This window comes from Oryza glaberrima, chromosome 1 (assembly GCF_000147395.1).
Source record: "Oryza glaberrima chromosome 1, OglaRS2, whole genome shotgun sequence".
Taxonomy (NCBI): domain Eukaryota; kingdom Viridiplantae; phylum Streptophyta; class Magnoliopsida; order Poales; family Poaceae; genus Oryza; species Oryza glaberrima.
The window spans coordinates 30,033,026-30,059,664 of NC_068326.1; the positions used below are offsets into that span (position 1 = coordinate 30,033,026).

At 38.9% G+C, this 26,639-nt stretch overlaps 3 protein-coding genes across 5 annotated transcripts; 1 reads left to right on the top strand and 2 right to left on the bottom strand.

Moving 5' to 3' along the window:
- Nucleotides 1-1,952: 1,952 nt before the first annotated feature.
- Nucleotides 1,953-8,552, bottom strand: LOC127760383 (uncharacterized). Its single transcript, XM_052284633.1, has 19 exons — nt 8,052-8,552; nt 7,749-7,928; nt 7,427-7,665; nt 7,235-7,307; nt 7,071-7,127; nt 6,707-6,786; nt 6,554-6,616; nt 6,065-6,152; nt 5,624-5,727; nt 5,435-5,537; nt 4,788-4,861; nt 4,592-4,656; nt 3,626-3,786; nt 3,447-3,514; nt 3,315-3,375; nt 3,138-3,175; nt 2,734-2,802; nt 2,258-2,573; nt 1,953-2,139 (listed from the first exon to the last, which is right to left on the bottom strand). Exons 1-19 carry the CDS (start codon nt 8,340-8,342, stop codon nt 2,110-2,112), a joined length of 2,160 nt encoding a protein of 719 aa, XP_052140593.1. The 5' UTR covers nt 8,343-8,552; the 3' UTR covers nt 1,953-2,109.
- A 1,812-nt stretch (nt 8,553-10,364) lies between these two features.
- On the top strand, nt 10,365-16,563 carry LOC127773986 (uncharacterized). The gene is made up of 18 exons (XM_052300248.1): nt 10,365-10,807; nt 11,344-11,577; nt 11,706-11,769; nt 11,875-12,004; nt 12,108-12,249; nt 12,431-12,688; nt 12,793-12,877; nt 13,234-13,336; nt 13,905-14,030; nt 14,100-14,213; nt 14,393-14,511; nt 14,617-14,704; nt 14,778-14,870; nt 14,949-15,038; nt 15,146-15,265; nt 15,406-15,497; nt 15,931-15,985; nt 16,281-16,563. The coding sequence occupies exons 1-18, from the start codon at nt 10,606-10,608 to the stop codon at nt 16,308-16,310; spliced, it is 2,145 nt and encodes a 714-aa protein (XP_052156208.1). The 5' UTR covers nt 10,365-10,605; the 3' UTR covers nt 16,311-16,563.
- Nucleotides 16,564-16,855: 292 nt separating this feature from the next.
- LOC127773996 (lysine-specific demethylase JMJ31) lies at nt 16,856-22,321 on the bottom strand. 3 transcript variants are annotated; one of them, XM_052300268.1, is made up of 16 exons: nt 22,132-22,321; nt 21,920-21,997; nt 21,711-21,797; nt 21,449-21,616; nt 21,297-21,365; nt 21,054-21,180; nt 20,630-20,702; nt 20,402-20,518; nt 19,893-20,012; nt 19,378-19,396; nt 19,012-19,075; nt 18,436-18,746; nt 18,010-18,125; nt 17,832-17,925; nt 17,418-17,470; nt 16,856-17,309 (listed from the first exon to the last, which is right to left on the bottom strand). In XM_052300268.1, the coding sequence occupies exons 1-16, from the start codon at nt 22,270-22,272 to the stop codon at nt 17,114-17,116; spliced, it is 1,833 nt and encodes a 610-aa protein (XP_052156228.1). In that variant the 5' UTR covers nt 22,273-22,321; the 3' UTR covers nt 16,856-17,113. The 3 variants fall into 3 exon arrangements, with proteins under 3 accessions (XP_052156228.1, XP_052156219.1, XP_052156236.1); XM_052300259.1 differs by having other exon boundaries at nt 19,012-19,090; nt 22,132-22,320; XM_052300276.1 differs by having other exon boundaries at nt 17,201-17,470; nt 19,012-19,090; nt 22,132-22,319.
- Nucleotides 22,322-26,639: the final 4,318 nt, after the last annotated feature.

The window sequence follows — 26,639 nt, forward strand, 5'->3', positions numbered from 1 at the left end:
CTCCGTGATAGGCCAAACAAAAACTTTCTTATAAAAAAAAAAAGCAACCTAAGGCCTGTTCGTTTAATAAAAAAAATGAAAAGATTTGGGGAAGAATAATTTTATATCATAATACATGTGGAATATATCCTCCCTAAATTTCTCTTAATCCTTTTATCGGAGGAATTAATCGAACAAGGTCTAAAAGGTTCCAATATTAAACTAGCCCTTCAACCTTGATTATTTTTTCTTTTTAAGGTATAGGGGACATGATCATTCGTTATCTGAACCTGCTTTCCACAAGATGACAAGATACATTCAGGCTTAAGCAGAGAGCTTGCACAATATTATAGTATTTGATTCAAAGAAACATTTTAAGCAAAATCATCATCACGGTTTCAATTTCGTAAAATTTCAATGACACATCTATAAATACACGAATTATAATGACATTTATCTAAATAACTATACTTTCAATAGTATGGATCAAATTAACCCATTTTTCCCCTCCGGGTTGAATCGCTTTGAGGCAAGGAACAAGTAATAGCTAGAAAAGCGGAGAGGACGGGTCGATACGTTTAGCGTTGTGGCACAGTTAGTACGTGCTGGCTCGCGGTTCGAAACAAAAATGCAGGTGCTCGATTCTAATCAGAGCAAGTATAATAGTGAACTATAAGCCTATTGTAAAATTACATGGAGGAGAGGTAACAAAAAATCAAGAGGTTGGCTCTTATACAATAGCTAACTTAGCACAATCTCCAAGATAAATACATTAAATGTGTAAGTGATAGATAGAGAGAGGAGAAGAAAATTATAGCCAATCTTATTGCTAATCTATTATATATATTGGTTTTAAGATAGGCTAATAGTAGGAAATGAACTATACTATTATCCTTGCTCTCTGGTATTGGAATCCCGGTGATAACCGCTCTAGAGCAATCAGCCTGTATAAGGTGTAACGAGCATGAATAGTTCAAATCTAAATTTAAAGCCGCAGCTGTATATTTTCTGTAAAATCATGATTTGTACTTGAGAAGAGAGAAAAAATAGGGGAAAGTGGACATATTCAATGGACAAGGGAGAAAATCGAACAAAATGAACAACCCGCTCATCACCACACCTCTAGGCCGCTTCGTTCTCTCCGTTCTAGAGTTAGAGTTAGATACAACAGATATCTTGCCTACATAAATTTCGAAAAAAAAAGAACATAAAAGGTTAGATTAGATTTAGGTTGTGTTTGATTTCTAGTTATATTTTATCATCATTTGCCAACAAATATTGCACATAAGTTGAGACGAACGAATTCTTGGTCACATCTTAGCAAGCTTAAGGCTGTGTTAGGAGGCACCTGACACAGAAAACAAAGCACGCGATTATAGTTGAGATTAATTAAGTATTAGCTAAAAAACTTGAAATGGATTAATATGGTTTTTTTAAAGCAACTTTCATATAAAAAACTTTTGTAAAAAATATACTGTTTAGCAGTTTGAAAAACGTGTGTGCGGAAAACGAGAGAAGTGAGTTAGAAAATGGGAGAAAAAAACGCAGCCTAAGCGAATCTTATTACACTTTTTTTAATCAATGGTGTGTGGAACCTAGTTTATTAGAAGAGAATCTTGTCAAAATTGTGGCTACAGCTAAACAGCTGCCAGTATAATTGAAGTTGACAAACCTTATGCATGTCAAACTGCGATAAAGCGGAGTAATTGATAACCAAACATTAGTACATATCACTAGTTCACTACAGGCAATTCCCAGTACGTGACTGTAGTAATATGCACGAGCGGTTACATGGACAAATCGGTAATATGTAATTCTGGTGTTACACACCAGATGAGCTAAGCATGTTTACGAGTCACGACGCTTCAGTGGCCTTTCCTTCTCTCTCTTTCTTTTTTGAAGGATCAGACTTAGATTTTTCTCCCATTGCAGTACAAGAGTGACATTGCAAGCACAAAGAAACAGCGGATTACTAACTCCCCCCAAAAAATAGCATTACGATTAAGGACTAGACAAAAACTAATCAGTAAAATGAGAGAATATTTACTCACGTAACATAACATGCATGCTAAACATCCATGTCCTTTAGATCAGAGATTAGTTTCATAAATAATGCAAATGGCCGAAGGTTCAGATGTTTAATGTTTTCTGATGAGCAACCTGTGTGCAGCCAAAAAGATAAAAATATATTAACGACACAGAAAACAGATGAAATTTGCTCATAACTAAGTTTTAGTTTGGAAAAATCAAAGAAATGATCAGAGAATTGGAGAAATACCGAAGTTGAAGTCTTCATCAACTCCCTAATAGCCATTGTAGCATAAGATGATGCTGGTAGAGTAAATGCTAATTTTATTGCCAGTTTCTCCAACATATCCGAGCTGCCAATAGATTTGGCTTCTGCTACTACTAGGCTAGCTCCATTTATTGATTCAGAGGCATCCAATGAAGCTTCCAGCCCAGAATCATGTGACGTACAGCTGGAAATCCCATCTGATAGTAGTTCATTTACTTCTAATGGCTTCGTTTTAGACAAAACATCTAAATCCGTTTCTACTAAAGGTATTTTCTCATCTGTATAAGTGATGAGATCCCTACATAAAACAACAAATTAAATGAATATCAGCAGATATCCAACAACCGTACACAGAGGTGCATGGAATTTATTTGTCTAAAATTTACTTTACTGTACAACAAATAAATTGGAACCTAAAAAGGTGAACAGCATGGCATGAAACACTTGGTTGCACTTACCATTCAAAATCAATAGGTCGCTGGATCACCCGACGATAACCTCCTTTCATCCTTGTAATAGATAAGTCCCTTAGAAACACAATAGTCAGTAACTTGGTATGCATGATTTCAAATTAAAAGAAGCTATCAGTATATAAGTCTTAAGACCCTATGTATGATCCATGATTCACAAGAACTTGTCTAGAGGTGTACAAACATAACAGTGTGCGATGGAGGAAAAAAAGAGAAGTTATAAGACTAGTGAATAAGGCCCAAGACATGTTTGCATGGGCAAATGCTGTATTTAAATCTTCGTTTTTCTTGGGATGCACGTGAATTAGCTGCTATATACAAGAACCATGCATGACTTTAAAGTACGCTCCGGAAAGCAACATACATATAAGCAGAGTAGCAGATTAACTTACTCGACACCATGGACACTCTCTCTTAGATTAATGCCATCCTGAGTAGTGAAAACAGATCGGACATTAACATCATTACTCATTACAGAAGCCATTGCATGATTCAATAAAATATCTCTTCATTTTTCATGCCACAGTAAACCTGAGTTAACCATAGAATTCATGTTAAAATATATTTACCTTCATAGCTATTTCATGATAAATTCCAGCAACTTCGTTCCCAGGAAACAATGTTTCTGAACTGCAAATGCAAAATGGTAAGCATAACACTTGAATTAGACAAGCATAAAACATAAAATAAGCGCTCATCACCCAGGCAAAGGGAGGACTACATCCTCAAATGTGTACAGGGACTTTGATAAATCTTCAGAATCCGCTATCTACAAGACAAATGAACGATAGTAATTCCATAAAAAGCAGTAGTGCAGACGTCTCACAGTTTTTATATGTAAGTATGCTTTAAGCCTTTAAGTTAATTTTCTATAGCAAACCTTGACAGACTGGATCATTTCTTCTGGAAGCGTTTCACAACATGCGTTCATTTCAGATGACATAGTTTGACCGTCATCTTCTGAAGTAGCCTTTAAAGCTCCTTGTTCAAAAGGGGATTCCTTTTTGTAAACCAAGTCACCTTCTACAACTCGTGAAATACCTGCGACGTTTACCATTAGAACACAGAGGCAAAAGAAGAGCAAATACTAGTCCTTTAAAAGCCAAAACTTAGTTCCAAACAAGTATAGCATAACAAAATGCATATAATTGATCAACGGAATGCACTAGCAGCAAGTTTTAGTGCAAAAATGCACAAAGCTCATAAATAGATGGTTCATTTCTCTTAAAACAGAACATTTCAAGAAACACGTTCAGTCATTGCAAAACTACATGTGTAAGATAATGAATTAAAAGAGATGATACGCCAAAATTATGCAAGATGGTATAACAAGTGCAAAATTTGAAGACAACAAGTAGTCAAGTAGTGGTCAAAAAGTGGATACCAATCAAATATTTAGTCCAATCAACTTTCCGAACAGAGCTAGTGACAGTATGAACATAAAATTTACCCTCATAGAGTTCAAAACCAAGGCAGGGGAGACCCAGAAGGCTTGAAAACCAAGACCAACCTGGTCTGGCTACCATGGACCCAAGGCTGCCCTTGACAAATTGGTTAACTAGTAGTCACATGACCAACCAGAAGTCATGTCTCTCTGTCCCACAAGTTTAGTCAATGCTAATGTGTAGCGATGTATAGTACCGGATAAATGCATTAATTGGAAGAAACCTCATACGGATGCAATGATTAGAGTCTAAGGAATATACTGCGCTGTCTTATCTGATGAGCATATCCATTGCAGGTACCATCGATAAAGCAAATAATAAAAAATTATTTAGAAAAGAACAATCACTCCTAGTCTGAAACTGCCATCCCTAATTCCCTATTGAGCAAAAGGTATACTGACCATACTTTTGAACTCTCATACTTGCAGCATGGTTCCATAGGTAACTCTGGTAACTATGCACATACCTGAATAGAATAATCAGAACAACTTAATATGTAGAATTGTATAGCCTAAATTTGTCGTAAATAAGGAAAATTACATTAATTTCAGGTGTTGGAATCTCTAGACAAATTTTCAGATATTGAACATAACATACATCAGTCTCAGTGTTCTAGGTATAGCCATTAGTGCTTGTAGATAGTTGCCAGGGTACTTCTTCAAGCGCTGAAGCTAAAAATAAAACAAAACATAAGTTTAAGGGTTATGCATCAATGTACTTTAAATCTGATTGACAATAAGAAATGTTAAATGAGATGATAAAAGGGAGGATAGCTACCTTCATGATAAATTAGTTAATATATTTGGAGCGAGAAAAGTGAAAGCTCAAAATCAACATACAAATTCATTACTGTAGCGATGCCTTCTTTATAATATCTTTCAGCATAAGCTGGTAACTTTTTTCTATTATGTAGGTAATTATCATGCATCATCTACTAAAATTCACATTCTGGAGCATATAATAAATATGATTAAACTGTGATGCCACATAACTTGTATGTTCCTCAAAACATCATAAGTACATCTTGTCTCTAATGTATAACACATCCAGACTCCAAGAGCACTGGCACCAATCAGATCCTCCCAGGCACCTCAACTCGATTTCTGGTTTCACCAAAAACTTTTGATGGAAGATTGGAAAGGTGTGGCACAGATATCTAGTAAATACGCTAGGGGGGAAAATGGCAGTGACAATGTTAAAAAATTACATCGATAGCAAAAAGTAAAAGAAAAAAATATACTTACGATAGCCCTCTCTGTTATGAGATATCGAGGGAAGTTCCTAAGTGCCGTGCCAATGTCACCATATTCCTTAAAATGCTCCCTCACTCTATTTATGTTATCACATTGTTTTCCGCAAAGTTAAGTCGAACAAATTCACACATTTAAACATATATTATCTGGTAAACATATTAGAAAAAGAAAACAAGGATATCTCCTTCCCTTGGACCAAGAATCAATTGAACAGCATTTCTCCACTCTCCTCTAAGCAAAGCAGCACCAACTTGGTGATTCGGCACTGAACCACTACCAAAGCGCTAAGCACACAAACGAAGATTTTTTTACTAGCCATAACACCACAAAAAATAGTTTGAACCACAGGAAAATGAACAGGGCAATGTTGGCCTTTTCACACCACACTTGGTTTGCATTTGCTGAGATAACACTGTATGTTCCAAAAGAGCAGGGGCTTTTGACACCCTCTTTTTTCTTTTAGAGCAATAGTTGCAACAGGTTCGGTGCGTTCCAGCAAATGACCACGATTTCATATAGCCTATCAGCATGGTATTTATTTATTGTGTCTCAGCAAATGCAAAACAAGTGCAGTATCCAGGAGCCTGCTTTAGAAAAGAGAGAAGAGTTGAATTATTGTACTTGTAGACCATAATAATTGATAAATCCATTTGTTATTAATCCATCAAGAGCAGCCTTAATCACATCTTCAGACTCTGTAACAACACTCCTGGCAGATAATAAAAATGGAAAAAGTATGAATTATCAATTTCCTCTGTAGTTGAAGAATAAAGAAAGAAGAACAAAAGCATGCCAGGTCATTCCTATAATTTGTATAATCATCAAATAGTAGAAACATTGCATTATGTCAGAGGCGGAGCTAGGATTTTGCCATGACCCAGCCATAATAGAAGGGTTAGTACTTAGTACTAAGTAAGGCTGCGGCGCTATCACTACATGGGCTATGAACTGGCAAAATTCCCATTCTCTGGGTTTGATTCCACCCTTGCGTCTGTGTGTCACAGCCCTTTTTCAGCATACATTTTTCAGAATGCAGAAAAGTTCACCAAAAATATTTCTGCTATACTACCATTATAATAGAATGCCACCAGTAACAGGGAGAACATGCACCTCAAGGTAATTGTAAATCGGTTCCCCATCAGTTGACCAAGAGCAAGACCTTCCTTCACATAACTAGAACAGGTTAAATAAATTACTGAGGCAGTCAATTGCTTTTAGTCAATGACATTACATTGATGCTGAAAGAGGGATGCACTTTCTTACCTGAAGTCTCCAACTTTAATGCCAATGAGCTTACTGTTAAGAGCAACCAACCTACTAGCTTGCACCTTGAAAACCGTGACCTGATCAGAAGTTAGAGAACCAGAAAAATCATGACTGCAAGAAATGTTGAAAACATAGCCCTTTCTGTTTATTTTCAAACCATAGCACCCATTCTTCCTTGAGATGACACCAATACCAACAACCTCTCTTAATTTCTTTCCATATAAATCATTACCTCATGTTCTTTATATAACAAGTTTGTTATATTAAATATCACCCAGATTGCCCATCAAACCCATGAAAAGAAAGTCAGAAAGTCATTATATGCATGAGCTTCACAGAATAAATTACTACACAAGGATACCTGTTGAGTTGTAACAGCGCGTTTATCCTTTGTTCCTGCAAACCCGAATGATCGAGGCTGTGGGAAGTTTAGTCACCAATCAATTAGCAAACAGCTGAATGAATTTATAAACTAAAAACAGGACACCCTGCAAATACTTCAATGAAACAGCAAACAACATGCACCTGAAGCCCTAGCATCTTGCCTATCTTTCCTAGTGCCTCTTGGGTGTCCTTGTTCTCCTTGTAAAGATGAAACCTGGTATGTGAATTACATACTGTAAGTCAACGGTGCAGTGCTTTGCATTCTTACACGAACAGAATAAAGATGATCGGGCACAATAGTAGTTAGGCATGAAACTGAACAGATGACATAACCTTATGAACTTCCCTAGATGGTCAGGCCAGATTATAGATCCTCTACTATCAAATGGCTTGTCATCTCTCCAGCCCGAACTTCCCGTGCCTTTCCTATTCCTCCCCCTCCCATCAACATCCCTCCGTTCGCGTCGCCCCGGCTTCAACCTCACCCTGATGCACCTCTGGATTCCATCGCTGTGCTCAACTGTATCTGTAAGCAAGGCCTCGAAGTTCCTCTTGAAGAAATCATGAACTTCCTAACAAAAAGTAGGACCAATGACTACAAGCTTCCAGCTTCTCATTCATTACAAAACAACAACAGTTAGAGAAGATAGCACACCGAGCGATGAGTCTTGTCGGCATCAGCAGAGAGAATGATCGGTGAGACATCGCTGTCGCCTCCCTCTGAAACCCTCTCCAGAAACCCCCTCAATGCCTCACAGTCCGCGTCGCCGCAGAGCAGCCGGAACGATTCCAGCGCCTGTGCTTCGTCCATGCCGCCTTCCTTCGCATCTACACACTGCAAATCCACAAACAGCGCTAGGCTAAATTAACCGGTGTCACGAGCTTCACAGCTCCCAAATCCAAGCAGGAGAGCTGTAATGGCAAAGCAGAGCAGAAACAGGAGCCCGAGAGGAGGGACCTCGCCGTCGGGGAGGTCGAAGGAGGTGAGGCGGACGAGGGAGCCGTCGAGGGCGACCTCGTGGACGACGAAGTCGGAGTAGCGCTTCTTGAGGGCGCCGCGGAAGCCCGGGAGGGCGGAGGCGAAGCGGGAGATGCCGACGTCGGGCTCGGACAGTGGGGCGCGGCGCGCGGCGGGCGGCGGGGCTACGGTGCGGTGGCTGGCGACGCGGCGGGGAGCGAGGCGAGAGGAGGGGGGTTTTGGGTAGGCGAGAGGGGATAAGAGAGGGCTTAGGAGATGGCGGCCTCGCATTCGGGCGGCGCACGGTGAGACAATGGCCGACGGCCGCCGGGTGGATGGTAGGGGCCCGGACGCGCGGCGGCGACGGTGGCGGTGGCGGCGGCGGCGTCGTTCGCCGGGGAGGGGAAGGCGCCGGTGGCGGCAAAATCTTCTCCGGCGCGCGCCGTTCGACGGTGGTGTGTGAAGGTGCGTGCGTGAGGACGGTGGCTCGGAGGCGGAGGTGGGTCGGTTTGAGATTGACGGCCTCGGTTGAATTCACCGGCAGCCTCTGCCTCCTGGGCCTGGATAGGCTAAACTACTGGGCCGCAATATCACTTTACTTTAGATTAACGTCCCGTTCGTTTCTTATGAAACAAGTGGGGAAAAATTTAGGTACTCGTGGCACGTTTTTTAAAATGCTAAACGATATGTTTTGTGGGAAAATTTTATATATAAAAATTATTTTAAAATATCAGGTTAATCTATTTTTTAAGTTTGTAATAATTAAAACCCAATTAGTCACACGTTATTATTACCTTGTTTTACGTAAATCACTTAATCTTAATTTTTATCTTCATTTTTTTCATTTTTATCTTTATCTCTAGTAGATTCCAATACCACCTAAAGAACGATGCCACGGTTGCACTATTGCAATGTTTGGACAGGTCAATAGGTGATACTCCGTAGATACTTCAACCATGCTACATATATTGGAAACAACTCGTAAGACACAAAATGGACAAATAAGTCATTTAGGAAAACATGTACTAGGAAAGTTTGTTTGCAAACAATATAGAAAATCGTGCATGAACTGATGTGTTTTTTCCATGAATTTGCATATGCGACAGTTAAATCACATATGCAAATAGAGTACTTTCCTAACAATTTTACAAAATAAGGGCGGATATAGAATATATATACCTTTAAAAAAAAAAGCCAATTTGTCAACAGATGACTGCATAGAGCCAAAAAAGGACAAAACATATTTCATGCCACCATCAACATGAAAGATCGAATATGAAAATGATATAGATGTCACATAGGACGGATGGTGAACAAAAGTTCATAGTTGTTGAAGTGGACTATTCATACAACAAATAAATTTTGTTTATAGGTTTATTTTTTAAAATGTACCATAGGCCCTTCCAAATGATATTCATGCAATGGAACCGTGCGAAACTCGTTGCAAAATAAAAAATTTTTGTTTGCATTTATATTATATTGTATTGTTGTAAAGTAATTCACAACGCAATGTCTTTATTTTAGACAAATTTTATTACATGACATCATTACTTTGTGAAATTAGCTATATAACATCATAGAAGTCAGATTTCGAGGTATGCACTCTTATAAGTTTGATATTTATAGTGCTATATATTTTCACCGATATTAACTTTATTCAATTTTACCCATTTAATTTTAGTTTTTTTTTCAAAATCAACTAAAGACTATAAAACTGTCCTTTAGACCCACTTTAGTCCAACAAATGTTTGAGCAGACAATGATACTCTGACACCGCTACAAAGATAGAAAAATGCTCGAGAGATAATGGTTTTATTTTTTTCCACCAATGCCAACTTTATTCAGTTTTTACTTTTTGTTTCCTGCAAAAATCACATTTTTTTCCATTTCGATACACTTACTCAATTAAAATGAAAGAAAACAAAAGCGCCTAACAACGCCGAGGAAGTCAAACCCAAATGCTGATACACGGCCAAAAAAAACCGGTGGGGAGCTCCGAAGCAGAGACAATCAAGTGCGACACGGCCGAAACGACACCCATCATCAGCCACGCCCCCTGACTTAATCGCGAGTCGCCCACCCCACCCCGTCTCCCCCCTCCCCGAATGCTCCTCCACCAAACCACCACCTCCTCCACCGACGGCACGGCAGGCGACCCAGCAACAACAACGACACCACCGCATTCCCCCAGCGAAAAGACCACACCACCCCTCCTCCCCAGCCCGCGCCCAGGAAGAACCTCGGGGGTTAGATTCGTCATTGCACGAAAACCCCACAATCCAAACCCACAGCGCTAAGTCCCCCAACCGGTTAGTCGCGCTCGCACCCGCTTCCCCGAACTCATCCATCCTCTTCCTCCTTCCGCCCGAAGTCTCCACGCTCCCGTGTCCCATTTAAAACCTTCTTCTTCTTCTTCGCTTCCTTCGTCTCGACTCCAGTTGGGGAGGCATTCTTTTCTTTTTCTTTTTTTTTCACTCTCGCGTCCAATCCCTGAATCCGCTGGCCCGCGTCGAAACCTAGGGGCGGTGGCGGTATAGCCGACGTTCAGATCCAAATGGGGGCGGCGCCGTCGACGCCGAGGCTGGGCGCGGTGGCGGGGGCCGCGGCGTCGCCTGGGGCGGCGGAGCAGATGTTCGCGGCGCTGGTCGGCGGGAAGGCGTACCCGATCTCCTCCGAGTTCTGGAGGCAGCTGCTCGAGCTGCCCCTCACGCAGCAGTGGCCGCGGGACCGCGTCCTGCAGGCGTGCCACGCGTTCGGTGAGTTGTTGCCCCCCTCCGCCCCGGCTCGAGATCCGCGCTCCCCTATGCGGTTGCTCTGATCGCGCGTCGGTTTCTTCTTCTCTTTCTTTTTTTCTTTTCTTTTTTTTTGGCTCTTGGTTAGTGGCGGTTTTTTTTTTGCCCCCTCTCTGCGGGCTTTGATCCGAGGGGCAATGTGAATCACGTGGTTTCTGTGCGCGCGCGGGTGTGGGTTTAAGACTTTAATGCGGTGCTTCGAGGCGATATGGCTAGATTCACATGGTTTTCACGGCATTTTTCCTGTGTTGGTGTAGTCGGGAGGATTTGGATAATTGATTTATGTGGATTGCGAGCTGCATTTGTGGTTGCTCACCTGTGATATATGACTTTTCTGACATGGCTGTAGTCAACAATATGAACTGTCGTGTTAGTAAAATTCTTTTTTAAGTTCAGCTTACTGTAATATCAAGACATAGGTGGTAAATTGTTACTTGTAGTATCATGTTTTGATTTGTAATCGTCTCGTGCTTACTAGCCTGTGCTATGTGTTTATGCAGCCCAGAACAACTACCACACAAAGCATCTCGCAAAGATTTTGATCCATTTGGTTTGGTGCTTGCAAGAGTGCATGGCAGAGTCTTCTCACGCGGCGTATAGGAAGGCTATCAATGCTGCATATATATCATCCATATTTCTCAAATTCATTATTGAAAATGCAAAGACTGATAATTGGCAAGAGCTAAGTCTTGAAATTGACAAGGATGAGAAGGGGCTGGAAAATTTTCCTTCTGGTAATTGATTATCTAAACGCACTAGTTCTTGCATGCTTGATATATTCCAAAACACTGTGAATACCCTAAATCAGTTTTTAATTACTGTGATATATCGATTGATTTGTCATGGTTTCCTGATCTCTCAGAACAAAGCGTGGAATATTTTCTGATGAGAGGTGTTCTGAACTACATTGGTAGTGTAGATGTAAGGTAGATCAATCGATGACTCCATATTTCTTTTTTGTGTATGTGTTTTGCAATGATATATTAATATTTTGCCATTTGCATCTCACTGTTTTTATCCTTTATATGAAGTCTGGAGTCATGCTACCTGCACCATGAACTTCTAAACTTGATGCTAGTACTTATGTCAACTCAATTGTGTTCTGGACCATCTCCTGAACCAAAAGATGTGCATCCTTTCATTGATGCGGCTATGCTTCAGGTAAAACTGATAGCTGCTTGTGCATTATGTTTGCTGGTCTTTTTGCGGACCCTTTTTATGTCTAAATTTGGAATGCGCATCCTTGCCACATATTCTTCTGCAGGACAGTTCCATAGTGTCCTCGGTAGTTCAAAAGTTGCTGCTAAATTTTGTAAAACGACCACGGATTCCTTTAAACAGTTCACACCCTGCTTTCTCTGATGATGGTGGACCTGGTGTTTTGCAGCGAGTTGGTTCAGTTGCTGGTAATGTGGATACTCTCTCCCATCATTTTCCTTCTAACAATTGGTCCATGCCTATTTTTTTCATACCTAACCTTACACAAGTGTGGCAAAGTTAGGCAAATATTGTATGACACATGGACCATAGAACTAGAGGATGTTTGAATTATGGAAAATCTTTAACTTTACTTATTTGTTACTGCAGCAAACTTTGTACTACTGCCATATTATACTTTCAACTACCTTGTGAGCTCAAACGCTGAAGGTGCATCAAGTCAATTGGCAGACAACAGTTTACTTGTTCTGCTTATTCTGATCCACTACCGGAAGTGCATTACGATGAGCGAATCCTTTCCAAGCAGTAATGTCTACACAAGCGATTTAAATACCAATGTCAAGGATGCACCGGCTTTTCATGATAATCCATATTACAAGGCCTTAAGCAATGCCAAAGACAGTCAATGTAAGATGCTCCTGTCATTTGCAAGGAATTAACTGCACCTGTCGTACAAAGAAACTGCAGTACTCGTATAGATCACTAACAAACATAAATGAACTATGCTGCAGATGATCGTGCTGATGTTGAAGGAAATGCTCAAAATGGGCTAGTTGTCAGGTTGTCTTTTGCATCGCTATTTGACGCTCTTGGCACGTAAGTAACACACTTCATCATGCTGAGCGGTATGATCATACTGTTACTTGTTAGATGTATAGAAGTTTGCCAAGTGTGATTCTAATTAAAACAATGAAATTCTCTCTCTCTTTCTCTCCTTGCAAACAAAAATGTACTGATGATTTGTGTATTATGAAAAGAGTTTAACAGTTCTCTCCAGATGGAATTATGTTTGAGGGCTTGATGTTTAAGAAATAAGAATGCACTTCTGTTGATGGAAACCAACATTCTGCTCTTAACTTTTCACATATTTGTGGGGGGTCATTATTTAGAATAGGATATTTCATTATTAACGAAGATCAATCATAATGTCCATCTATTCGCTATCCATGCAGATGCTTAAAAGATGAGAGCTCGGTTCTACTGCTATATTCTTTGGTCCATGGGAACTGTGACTTTCAGGAATATGTTCTGGTTCGAACAGACCTGGATACTTTGGTATGTTAGCTTAATAACAATATTTCTGAACCATATTTATTGGAGCACGAGGGCATTCAATACATATCTGGACATATTTGTTTTGGGTTCATAAAACTGCTCCAATTTTAAGTTCTGTTTCTTTCCAATGTGATGAATAGATAGTATTGGTATTTAATGTCTGAAACATTGCAATTTGGGGACTAGATTCCATAATGAAATACACAACAGAACATGAAATTGCTGGACAAAATAAGTCACTTGGGAACTTCCATTGTATTATATAGCTTCGAACTATGAATGGCTTACATTTGCTAAAAGTTATTACGTTTATTGACTTGCTGAAATTGCTGTCTTGCTAAATATTAGAACGTTTTTTTGCTAAGCTGTTGAAATCCTTATACAACCAGGCAGCTTATAATTGTCTTGTTCAAAATTCCACAATTTCATTATCAAGCTGCAACTCACGAAATTTGAATTCATCCCCAAATGTACTAATATGTAAAAATGTTTTTTATGGACTTGAGCATACCCAAATCCACATTTAACTCTGCCTCTTACTAATTTATTTTGTAAATTTTGTGAACAGCTGATGCCTATCTTGGAAATGCTCTACAATGCATCAAGAAAGACCTCCAATCAGATATACATGCTATTGATAGTTCTTCTTATACTCAGTCAAGATTCAACCTTCAATGCTAGTGTACACAAATTGGTAAGCAAGTTGATTTACTATATATTTATATTATTCAAAAAGTGTTAATGCTTTTATGTATTATTCTAGGTGCTTCCGAGCGTCCCTTGGTACCATGAGCGCCTTATGCATCAAACTTCTTTGGGATCTTTGATGGTTGTTATACTAATCCGAACCATCAAATACAACCTCTCCAAACTGCGAGTACGTATCAGATTTTTTTGTTGTTTTGTACAGGAAAGTCGAAGCACTATGTACTTGATCTTACCTTTTGTGTAGTTCTTTTTTTCATCTTCTTGCTATCCAATGGTACAGCCTATACAGTGTACCATGTGCTAACACTAGACATGGTTCTTGTTTACTGACAAGCTTATCTACTATAGGATGTCTACCTTCATACAAACTGCCTTGCAATTCTAGCAAATATGGCCCCTCATGTGCATAGGCTGAGTGCATATGCATCTCAAAGGCTGGTTAGCCTCTTTGACATGCTCTCTCGCAAGTATGCTCGCTCAATCTTTCTCCCAGTTTATTTACCTTGAATCTTTTGTTACATAAGTGACACCTAAAGTTACCTTATCTTCTGCTTTTATGCAACATTCTTCAGGTATACCAAATTAGCCGAGTTAAAAAATGACAAAGCTATCAAAGTTATATCTGATCAGATTGAAGCAGACAACATCTCAGATGATACGGTACTCAACAGTTTGTGCACAATGGCCTTTTTTTAACCCCTTTTTTTCACTAAACAGCGGTTTACTTTTGCAGTCCACAGAACTTCACATCTATACCGACTTCTTAAGAATTGTTCTAGAAATCATCAATGCAATTCTTACATATGCATTGCCTAGAAATCCTGAGGTATGTGCTGACTAGCAATTATATTTACTCTGTACCTCATAGGGAGAATACTACTGCTTCTAATATGTGTATCAACAGGTCGTGTATGCTATCTTGCATCGACAAGAGGTATTTCAGCCATTCAAAAACCATCCCCGCTTCAATGAATTGCTTGAGAATATTTACACAGTATGTGTTATTGCTTTTCTTACATGAACTTGCCAAAGTACAAATACAGAATAATCAACTAAGGTTTCCTTTCCACAATCTCACCATGTTATGAATTTGTCTGGAAGGTGTTGGATTTCTTCAATAGTCGAATGGACATGCAGCAGTTAGATGGAGAATGGTCTGTAGATAAGGTTCTTGAGGTTATTAACAAAAACTGCCGTTCATGGCGTGGAGAAGGAATGAAGGTGATGCTTATAATACTTAGAAACTGCTGCTTTAAATGGCAGTTCTTTGATGATTGCACATTTTCTTGTTCTTTGAGCACTTGAAAATATTCTGGTGTCCGGATTGATTGGCTTGACAATATATAATGATCTGTTTTCAGATGTTTACCCAGTTACGGTTTACATATGAGCAAGAAAGTCATCCTGAGGAGTTTTTTATCCCATATGCATGGCGCGTTGTCCTATCACGAGGGTAATGTTTTCCTGTTCTCTCTTAGGCTTGTCATGTATAAAAGAAAATGAGAATAATAAAACAGTTTGGTCTTAGGTATGCAGCGAGCGATGACTAAAAAATGCCTAAACTGTTCTTGATCCAATGTCTTGGTTTTGATTATGGCATCTTACCTTGCAAGGTTGTCAACTTGTCATAAGTTTTCACATGTTCTATGAAATTTCCTTATTTAGGCCAAAATTAACCCAACAGTCAGACAGGGTGGTTGAAATTTCTCCAGCTCTTTATGGCCAGCTAGATTTGTTTTATCTTTATCACTTGTTTTTTTTCTCATTTCTAGAAATTTATGTCTTAGTTCGTGGAAGGGTTCTATGTACCATGCAATCCTTTTATTTTGATGTCGTAAACTCCAAATCCCCACTGATTTGTCCTAACCCTGTCGCTGCATTACCAGATTCTCTTTCAATCCTGGTGCAATAAATCTGTTCCCTGTGGAGATTCATGTTGATGTAAGTTACTCTCTGGCCTCACTTTTTATAAGACTCACTTGCTTTCCTCACTTCCTTTTTTTTTAAAAAAAAAGAATCAGATCAGGTTGGTATGTATATGCTTAAACCTGGAATAAAGCATGCACACCGTAGCATTGCATGAGTCAATAGAATAGATTTCGCACCTGAAATGATACAAATCCTTTGGATTCAGTTTCTCCTTAGGAATTGCCAGTGGTACCATCATTTTACTTACATTCATTTATTGTTGCATTTGTAATGACATTTTCTTCTTCCAAAATGAATTCCCCTCCAGGATGAACCATCCGGTGAACAAAAGGTCTAAGAATAATCTTGAATGTTGAGTTCTGACTACAGCAGGATGACATGTTCCATCCACCGAGGCAAATAGATATTGTACATAGGAGGCATATACCAGACGATCGACATGTATTCTTATTCATTTGTGTATATTTCCGTTTCCTCATAATGTAATACCAGAGGTCAGCGGGAGGAGAGAGCGGTATTTAGGTGGCAGAGAACTATGTAGGGTACAATGAACAATTCTTTCATAAGTTAATCTTTGTATTTTTTTTTCATCTCTTATCACCTCTGACGCGGGAAGGCCACTCTGGTGTTTTAACATGTCTACCGTACCGTCGGTCGGTTTTCCTGTGAGAGGCCTGAACCGTTCTCTTGAATGTTGCCTCAGTTCGAAGATAACCTGCTACTCCGTCGGTGTTTCAACAAGCATGCTGGAAGAGCAGAAAAAGGAAAGCGTGCGAGAAGAGTTTATAGACCAAGGAACCGACGGTTTCATTAATCGGAAGCTATTCCATTTTATTCACTTTCTGGCTTCCAGAAACAAGTACTGGTAAAAGAAAAAAAATGTTTCATGTGTCTGAAAAGTAGTCAGGTACCTTCATTTTGATGAAATATCAAAAGTTGAAATGTACTACGGTGATTGGAAGGCATTACAACTTTACAAGTGCACTGTTACTAATCGTTGGTATTTGTTTGATTGGAAGGTATTACAAGTACGCTGTTAAATCGTTTGTATTTGTTTGAATGGAAGGTGGAGTACCTCTTACCTTCCAAACGGTGAAACATTTCCAAAAAGAAAAGGTGAACCCGCCACCCGAGCGAAGATCACTGCTTTTTAGTACTATTGTAAGTGCCTCCATTTTGGAACGGAGAGACCAACTCCGTCCCAAAATATAGCTTTTGGCTGGGTAGTACCGTTATAAGTTCAAAGAACCAAGGAATTGCCTGAAAAATGACATCATTCCGAGGGGAAGTTTGCTCACTGACCCTTTGTAAGCACCACGAGGCCCGCCAATGTAACCTTGAACCAAAACCACGGCACAAAATTTTCTGGTTAAGACAAACCCTAGGATTTACATGCTTCCCACATGCTACATGATCCATGAATTGGCATGTACAAGTGCATTACTTTGGTCGGTCAGCATGCACCCCAATATATTGGCGCAGCACACTCTGGAATACCTGCATATAAAGCATGATAAGTTGGTGCTAACAAAAAAGAAAACTGAAAATTTTTATCTACAGCTTTTGCTAATATCAAATTAGAAGATATTTCTGTATCAGGTATTTAGCAGAACTTTGATTTAGAGATGATATTTTTTATCTAAAGCTAGCAAATATCAAATTAGAAGATACTATTTCTGTATCAGGTATTTAGCAGAACACCGGTGAGTTCCTGGTAGGCTAAAAATGTGGGTGAATGATATTTTTTACAAGTTGGCTCCCTGTTAAAATATCATCGGTTATTTTCACCATTCTATTTTGGTTCAAGAGCACTGCATTGATGATAATCTATTGAAATGATTCTAGGAAACAGAAGCACCTGAAAGGAAAACATTTCTTTTCCATTAAGAAGTGCATCCATCGCAGCATACTGGTCATCAAACACGCTGTAGAATGTCTTGTAAAACTCACTCCTGTATCATTCATGCCATTCAACAGTTTAGAAGCACCAACATGTGTGCATTAAGAAATTACTGGAGAGTGTACAAAATACTAACTGTTGCTCTTTTGTCGCTTGTTGGTCCATCTCGTCAAACTTCCTTGTCAGTATCTCTGCTCCTATTGGTCCAAGCATGTTGAGGACAAGAGCTTCTAGAGTCCTTGGGAAAGTACGCTGAAAAGCAAGGATGTTTAAGAGAACAAAGTTTGATAACAACAAAATTCATGTTTATTTGTTTGAATAGTTCAGATGCTGAACAAACTATAAACCATTATTGTATGAATGATGATGTTCCATGCACGTTGACAAGGTTTGCTGGAACATGTCGACAAGGTTTGCATAAAACATAGGAAACGATAACTTCTTTGCTCATATAATTCTAATGTCAAAGAGGAGGGCTAGAATGTACAAAGATAGATGAAAGAAAAGAAAAATGATATGGTATCAGTATCAGCAGATAAAATTTTTAGCTCACAATACATACCGCCATGGCAAGCAGCATACTCTGCAATTCAAGCGGTTTGAGTGGTAAAATTATTTTTGCAATAGGATCTTTCTCCAAGAGAGATGAATCATCTGCAGCAATCTTCTTACTTCCATTGCTTTGCTTGCAATATGCATCCTGAGATGTAGGTTCTGTTATTTCGTTTTGGCTAACCATTTCAGCACTGTTGTGAACCAGTGAGATGAGTTCATAAAGTGCTTGGAGGGTGGACGGTTCCAGAGTTTGCAGTGGTGAATCTTTTTTGTCAGATGAATCAGAATTAACCTGCTTCTGCTTCAATTGCTCAGGACCTGTTAAATAATCAACAGAAGTTTATATCTGTGTGAAAATCACAACAGAATTGTAAAAAAATATAAAGGTAAATTGAAGGATGTAAATCATTGTTTTCTTCCTAAATAACAACAGAGAGGAATATGTCACTTTACATTATACTTAACATTGTAGCAGTATAGCACTCAGCTGCTGTTAGAACTTTGGGAGGCACTACGACAGCAAGTGTGCTGAACTTAATTGAAATAAATATAGGAGGAAAGCTCGAGTTGAAAAAATATTGACCTCCTGATTCTTCATCTGTAGGCTGACAAACAGTTGTACCTTTTGAACAAGAAACAGAATTCTCCTGCACCATTTTGTTCTGCCTCATGAGAGGAACAAAGTTACCACCCAAAATATCCATCCAATGAAATGTGAAAGATGTTTAAAAGTAGAAATAAAGAATCAAGAATACAAGAAATATTGGAAAGTGCAAGCATCTAATACTGCACGCAAAAGATGACAATCATCTCTAGTCAAAACAGTCAGATGCTGCCAAGGATAGAAATTGATCAGATGGCTATTTGAAACCAGTGGCATATACAAAATTTAAAATAAAGAAAAAAAGATCTTGTACCAATGCACAAATAGAGGGGCAATGGGGCGTACCATCTCCTTATCCACCAATCTTTACTACGAATCATGTTTAGATGCAGACACCCGCGAGATGCCAAAACAACAGGAAACCAGTTAGAGTAGGATTAAAAACAGGTCAAGTGAAAAAACATCCACACTAAAGGCTAGACATTTGGAAATGAATGAATCTCTATATCCTTCAGTTGAAGGACCACATATCCTGTTATTATTTTAAAAGGTGGCAGCTGGCACAGAGTAAGGGATAGCAGTTGTCTAGACTATGGTAACATCAGCCAAATATTCTTTTTGTCAAAGAGCAATTTAGTTAAATCCTTCTAATGTAGAGTCGTATTAATTGTAATGTCAAATATGCTTGTGTCACATTGTGACTACCTATTTAGTACATACGCGTTACATGCCAATGACTAGGATTGGTAAATGAAAGGCTTATACATATATTTCTACACCAAATCATATATAGACGTTTCACTGATGGAAGTGCAGTGCATATTGAAGAAAACAAATATAACTGAAGAAAATACTAACACCTGCTCAGGATTCGTCGCAGATAGTAGGCATCCATATGTTCTAACATTTCATTCATTATTCTTGACTTCCACCAAAAGTTAATTGCTATTGTCAAATCATCACTGTCAACTTGATGATACCTGTTAAATAAACCCTTAAAGTGTTAGCCATATTAATTTTCCTACTGTTTGGTTTTCGAGATGACAGTTGATAGAAGAAAAAAATTTAAGAAACAAAGCAAGCCACGTGACCATATATCATCTATTACATTATTCAGAATTTTAGGAGAGAAGGTACATTGAACTGGAACACAGCTTTCCATATTTATGGCAATTCAGATTGGTGATATGAAAGCCTAGCAAATTTTAGTTCATAAAGAAAAAATAGAGACAGCTTGCTATATTTTGTAGCATCAATAAATGTATTTCAATATAAGATGCTGAGAATCCATGATGAACTGTTACCAAATGATAATTGGAAAAGAAAAAGTTCAGCAACAAAATAGCCCAAGAATAAAACAAAGACGTACCATCCTTCTGGTATGAAAAGAGCATCACCACAATTTAGAATGACTCTCTCAGAGTATTCCTTAATGTATCTTGCTCTTGTGTACCTTGAATAATCTGGTTCCTCGATGCTGACAGAACTGCCAAATATTTTGAGATCAGAGTAAGGCATCTCAGAACTGATAAATTTCAATTAGTCCAAGACAACTGGATAAATTGAAACAGTTCCTGTGTGGAAAGGCTTTTTTTACCTATGGTTGGAGGCCTCCCCATACACAGGCATCGGGTACAGATATGGGGATGATGAGGGAGGCCACAAAGTTACTGTATGAAATGTTCAAGAGAATGAAGCAATTACTGCATGTATTCCACTAGAAATTTGTCATGGGTTTTACACACAATTTATATTTCAAATAGCTAGAAGGATAGAAACCCTTTATGAGAAGAGAAGATTTTGAAATAAAATTTGAAAAGAAGCAACAGCAATCTGAAAACAGAAGTGCATTTGCAATTGCGGTAGAAGTTCCTATGTTCTACTAAATACACCGGCCAACAAATAATTTGGAAGATTTGAGAAAACAAAGAATTTGGAAGAATCATACGTGTCACCACTAATAGCCAAAAAGAACATAAAACTGCAGCAAACCTAAAACACTAACACAAACACAAACACACCTTTTTTGCAACCAGCCACCACACAAAGGAGATTATGATGGGGATCATAATGGGTACTTGATCTCAAGTGAGCTCTATTCATCCAAATGTTTATTGATGAAAATGGTTTTCCTCTCAAAAATGTTGGCTGTAAAATAAAAGGTGAACAAACAAACAAACAAAAGTAAAGAACAACTCCTTTATAGAACTTCATATAGTCATGAATGGAGAAATTTTGGCTAAGATAACACAGTTATGTCAGACCTCCTGAATGTCCTCTTTCAAAACTTCCAGCGAGCATCTCTCTTTGTTCTCAGTGTTCAGAATTGATACCTGCTTACAACAGAACTCATTCCCGGGTAAACAAAAAGTGTGCACTATTAAATTGTAACTGTTGTGAAGAAAGGTGATCTCACTTGTGCTAAATAGACTTGGTCACAACTCTCTAAGCTGCTCGAGCACCCCTCCTCTGAAGAAGCGGGCTCCTTGAGAATTTCTTGAGCTTTGGGTGAGTCACTGGAGGCATTCGGACACCTCAGGTAAGATTTGCACGAGTTCATGAATTTGGAGAATGGAACAAGCACCTGGAATCGAGGAGCAAGATAAGCAGCGTTAGCGCCTCGCGCAAAATGGTGAAAGTTACAACTCCCAAGCAGATTCAGAGTAAAAAAAACCCGCCCTCTCATGGCTTCTAAGATCCCCATAGAACACATGCCCTGTGCTCGACATCATAGCTTCCACATCAACATCAGGTCCAACCTTTTCCTGAAGTAAATACTGTATCGGAGATTGCACAACGCAAAGTAGAATGGTACGGAAACAAGATATCTTTCCCACTGTCTCCTCATGTGAGCTAGATAGAGATAGAAGGAGGGATCGATCCAAACCCGCAAATAGTCAAGGCCGCCACGGCGAGGATCCCACCGAGAGGAGGCCGTCCAATCCTTCACCACGCCACGAAACACCTGACGGGGAGAACATAGCACGGAGTTGTATCAACAACTGATGGAAGCAGAAAGGGGAGGAGCGGTAAAAGGGAAGGGAAGGGAAGTGGGGAGCTTCGAGAGGATTCGGGGCGTGGAGAGGCTAGGCTCTCTACCGCGGGGGCGTTCCTGGGCTCGACGGCGGCCGCGAACTCGTCGGCAGAAGGCGGCGACGCGAACCGCGCGGCGCGGAGGCCGGCGTCCAGCCGCGCGCCCACGAACTCGCCGCCGCCGGCGTCGTCGTCCTCCGCTCGCATCGCTTCGCCGTCTCCCAGCACGAAGCAGCACCAGGCTTGCCTTGCAGTAGTCTAGTGGACTACTAGTCTTGCACTGGGCCTATTTGGGCCTGGAACTGAATATCAGAGCCCATCGTCTGAGCTCTGGTTCAAACGAGGACATTTAAAAAAAAAAACTTTTGAGTAAGAGTGAGACTACGTATTGATTCGATGTACTCTCTCCGTTCAAAAAAAAAAAAGCCAACCTAATAATATTGGAACGCTACATAGCACAACGAATCTGAACATGCTCGAAAATATTGTGTTGGTGATGTTTTTCTTTTCTGTTATGTACTCCCTCCGTGTTTCATATTATATAAGACTTTCTAGCGCAGCTATATTAATATAGATGTTAATGAATCTAAACATATATATATATATATATATGTCTAAATTCATTAACATTTATATTAATGTGGGCAATGCTAGAAAGTCTTATAATATGAAAGGAGGTGACTAGGGATCGGTCGCCCGATCGGAAACTTCAAAAATCGGGCGCTGACGTTACGCGTAAAACTACTTTAAACTGAATTTTCTCTTAATTTACTTATCCAAATCATGATCCGATTGCACCATTAAATTCGTTAAATTCGTTGCAATTAAATCTTCAAAACAAGACCACACATGGATATATTCCGACGAAAAAAATTTAGCTTATTATTGTATTATTTTTAAATTGTTACATGATGTTCCACCAGATATATCGGAATTATTTCACTAAGTAGATCGAAAATATTTCACTCGTTTAAATCGGGTGTTGTTTCACCTTATATAAAAACAACGGTTCAGCAAATAGTGAAAGAATGTTTCAATTCATTGCAACATTAGATCTATACATAGTGAAACATTGTGAGTACACCAGGTGAAATATTTTTCGGTGGAATAAAAAATAAACCGAATTCCCTTAATAGGGGGTTTCCAAAATATATGGGTTTTTTCTGTTGCAATGGAATGTTTCGTTCACTGCAACATTAGATCTATACATAGTTTTTTTATTAGAGAAGGGTATTTTTTTGGTATTTTTTACCCGGCCTCTACATCCGGTTTAGATCTATACATAGTTTTTTTTTATTAGAGAAGGGTATTTTTTACCCGGCCTGGCCTCTACATCCAACCGGATATATACGGCCATGTCGAAATAGGGAACTTAGCCCCGCAAACAACCCAATCTGAAATTCGCTTCTATAGAGATTTGAACTCAGGAGCTTGGGGTACTACTCAGGTCACTGTAACCACTAGGCTGCATGCCCTTTCGTGAAACATTGTGAGTACAATAGGTGAAATATTTTTTGTGGAAAAAATAAACCAAATTCTCTTAATAGAGAGTTTCCAAAATATATGGTTTTTTGTTGTAATAGAGTTGTTTGTGTGTGGACACGTGGTGGGCTAGGGGGAGTGCAGGCATGCACGCGCGGGGGAGGGGGGGTAGTGTCCGATTTTTCCTCCCCCGCCCGGTCGCCCGAGGATAATCATTATCCAATATGAAACGGAGGAAGTGCTTTTAATTTCCGCAAGAATTTAGAAGAAACGTAGAGGGTGTTTTACTCACTACTAAACGCTTTCATCAAGAAATCAGAGACGGCACATACTGGCCGGCCGGCATGGACACCAAAGGAGGTGTGAGCCATGAGATGGCGCGTGCAACTGTGCAAGCACACAGCTTTTCTGAGAAAAAAAAGGGGTCTCGACGAAAGCATACATGCGCGGCGGCGCGCGTGCCGTACGTTTTCAGCGGCAGCGCAGGAAAAGCTCGAGCAAAAGCCAGCTGCCGAATGCCGATCAAATTGAATCAGGCCAGTGTCAGGACAAGCATGCATATCGATCTACCAGCCCCAAGAGGCCAAGACACCAGGAAGGACACAAGGTCCACACTGCACGCCTTCGACCAACCCGGCAATGATGCACGACGCGACGAGAGGCTCCGCACTGCACGCGACGAGGCTCCGACCTACGCAGCACGACGTCGCGTCTCTCTCCCCAGGCCGCCCGCCCTCGATCAGCCATAGTACGAGTATCCAGTTTGGGCTTCAAGTTTTTTCTGAGGAACCGTGCGAGAGTACAGACGTTGGCTTAGAATCTTCGACACATGCGTGTGTACTGTGAGAGCAGCAAACAACCGTGAAAACTCGATGATAATATATATATGCACATTACGTACATCTTCTCGTATATATGATAAAAGTTATAGTGGGCACCACACATATACTATATGAGCAAGCTTGCTAGTCCACATGTTCTTCAAAAATAAAGCTAACATGTTAGATTATTTTCCTTTCCTTATACATACAACTATACAAGTGTGTCCACAACCACAAGAAATCTATAGCTGTACTTATACATGCCTTATAATATAATATATATTATTTTATATTTTTCACTCTCCAATCTAAAAATTGAACACATATAAGGCTATAACAAAGTGTCGTATAGCTTTTTCATATAAAATAAGGACGTGTTTGGTAAGACTCCAGTTACATATTGGAGCTTAGTATATGTAAATATAAACAATATCTAGTTTGTAGCTGTGATGTTGACTCCTAGTGATGAAGCCAGCCCGTAGTTGGACAAGGGGAGACTACTCCAGACAAAGCTTATCCAGCAATATCGATAACAATCAATGAAAAAGAGATTAATAATTATACATCTAACTTTTCAATGCTTTGGTTTGGATTTAATTGTAATGTAGAGACGTGCAATGAAACTCCCTTTCTTACAGTATTGCCTCATGTCTATGTTTATATGTTATTCTCTTCAAAGATGCTGACGAATATCAATATTTTTTTTCCTAGCTTGTTTGCAAAACTACAATGGTTTCTCGCACAATTTATTTTGTGAAGGATAGGCTAACTAACTAATTTGTACCATACTAGTTTTCATGATACGTACTTATTATGGTAGCTAGATGATATCCATACAACCAAATTAAACATTAACTGTACACTTACAGTACTACTGCATATTATTGCATATAATTAATTAAATGCCAATATATAAGTGCCTATGTAGCCATCATCATATAACTAGTGGTGGTTTGATTGGCAACTTTATATACCGTAAGAATGATTTCTTCAGGATATTTAGGATGGCTGGTTAAATATGTGTAATCAAGCTTACATAAATTGGAGAAATTTGAAGGTAGTTAAACACAGGCGCCGTATTAGTTCATCATTGCATCACTTTCTAATTGGCATCGTATGTTTTGTATCATAATTCCTCAAGCTCATGAACATGCATGCATGTATAGATGATCTATATAGAAGCTATGCATGTATGGGAAGCTAGCTATATAGCTAGCATCGATCTATATATACAACTTAAGGCCAGGCCAAACAAAAGTTAGTTCAAATTACTGGGCAAGTATTACGAATAATGCAAGGGAGACCAATGATGTTTAGAAGTATTTCGATCTTAGATAATATAAAATTTTCCACAGCATCTTTTGTAACATATTTCTTTCTTAGAAAACGATTTGCACACAGCTAGCATATATATATGCATTTTCGTTCAAGTACTACCTTAGAAAAAAATAATAGAGTTTCCTTTTAAAACTTTACATTTTAACTTACAAGAAAAAATGCATGTGCGTTGTAACGGGTGAAGACTATTATAGTTTTATTATTATTATTGTTATACGGTTTAGTTAGGGTGAAAATCATTATGGGAATTTGCTTGGATATTTATTTTAGAAAATCATAAGTTGTTATTAGGAGTCCGACTCTCATCTCAAGTAAGCATGCGAGTTTTTTTTTTAAAAATAATTTCTTATACGACTCCTTTTAAATTTTTAAAAGCGTCCTAAGTTAGCATGCAAGTTTTCTTTTAAAAATATTTCTTATAGGATATATTTTGTATTTCCAAAAACGAACGAACTTAAACACAGATCTGTATTTCCAAAAGCGAATGAACTTAAAAACCGACTCAAATATGAATAACCTACCAAAGTACCGGCAAAAAATCTTCAATTTTCATAATAGTAGAGATCTGTCTGGACGTTGAATGAAAACCGCAATCTTATATATATATATATATATATATATATATATATATATATATATATATATATATATATATATATATATATATATATATATATATATATATATAGTAAAAATCTCAAAATTAAAACTAACTAGTAAAAAATTGAGCATGTTAATTAGACTGCATATTGAGAATCTTTATATGTAGTTTCAGAACCGGCCAATCGATCGATTATGTCTGGAAACAAAATAAGGAAAAAAAAACAGAGAAGAGACATATATCTATATATCGACTCACCGTTTGAACAAAAGAAATACGCGTACTCAGAAGAAATTACGGAAAATCAAGAAGAAATGTAGATTCCCCCCCTA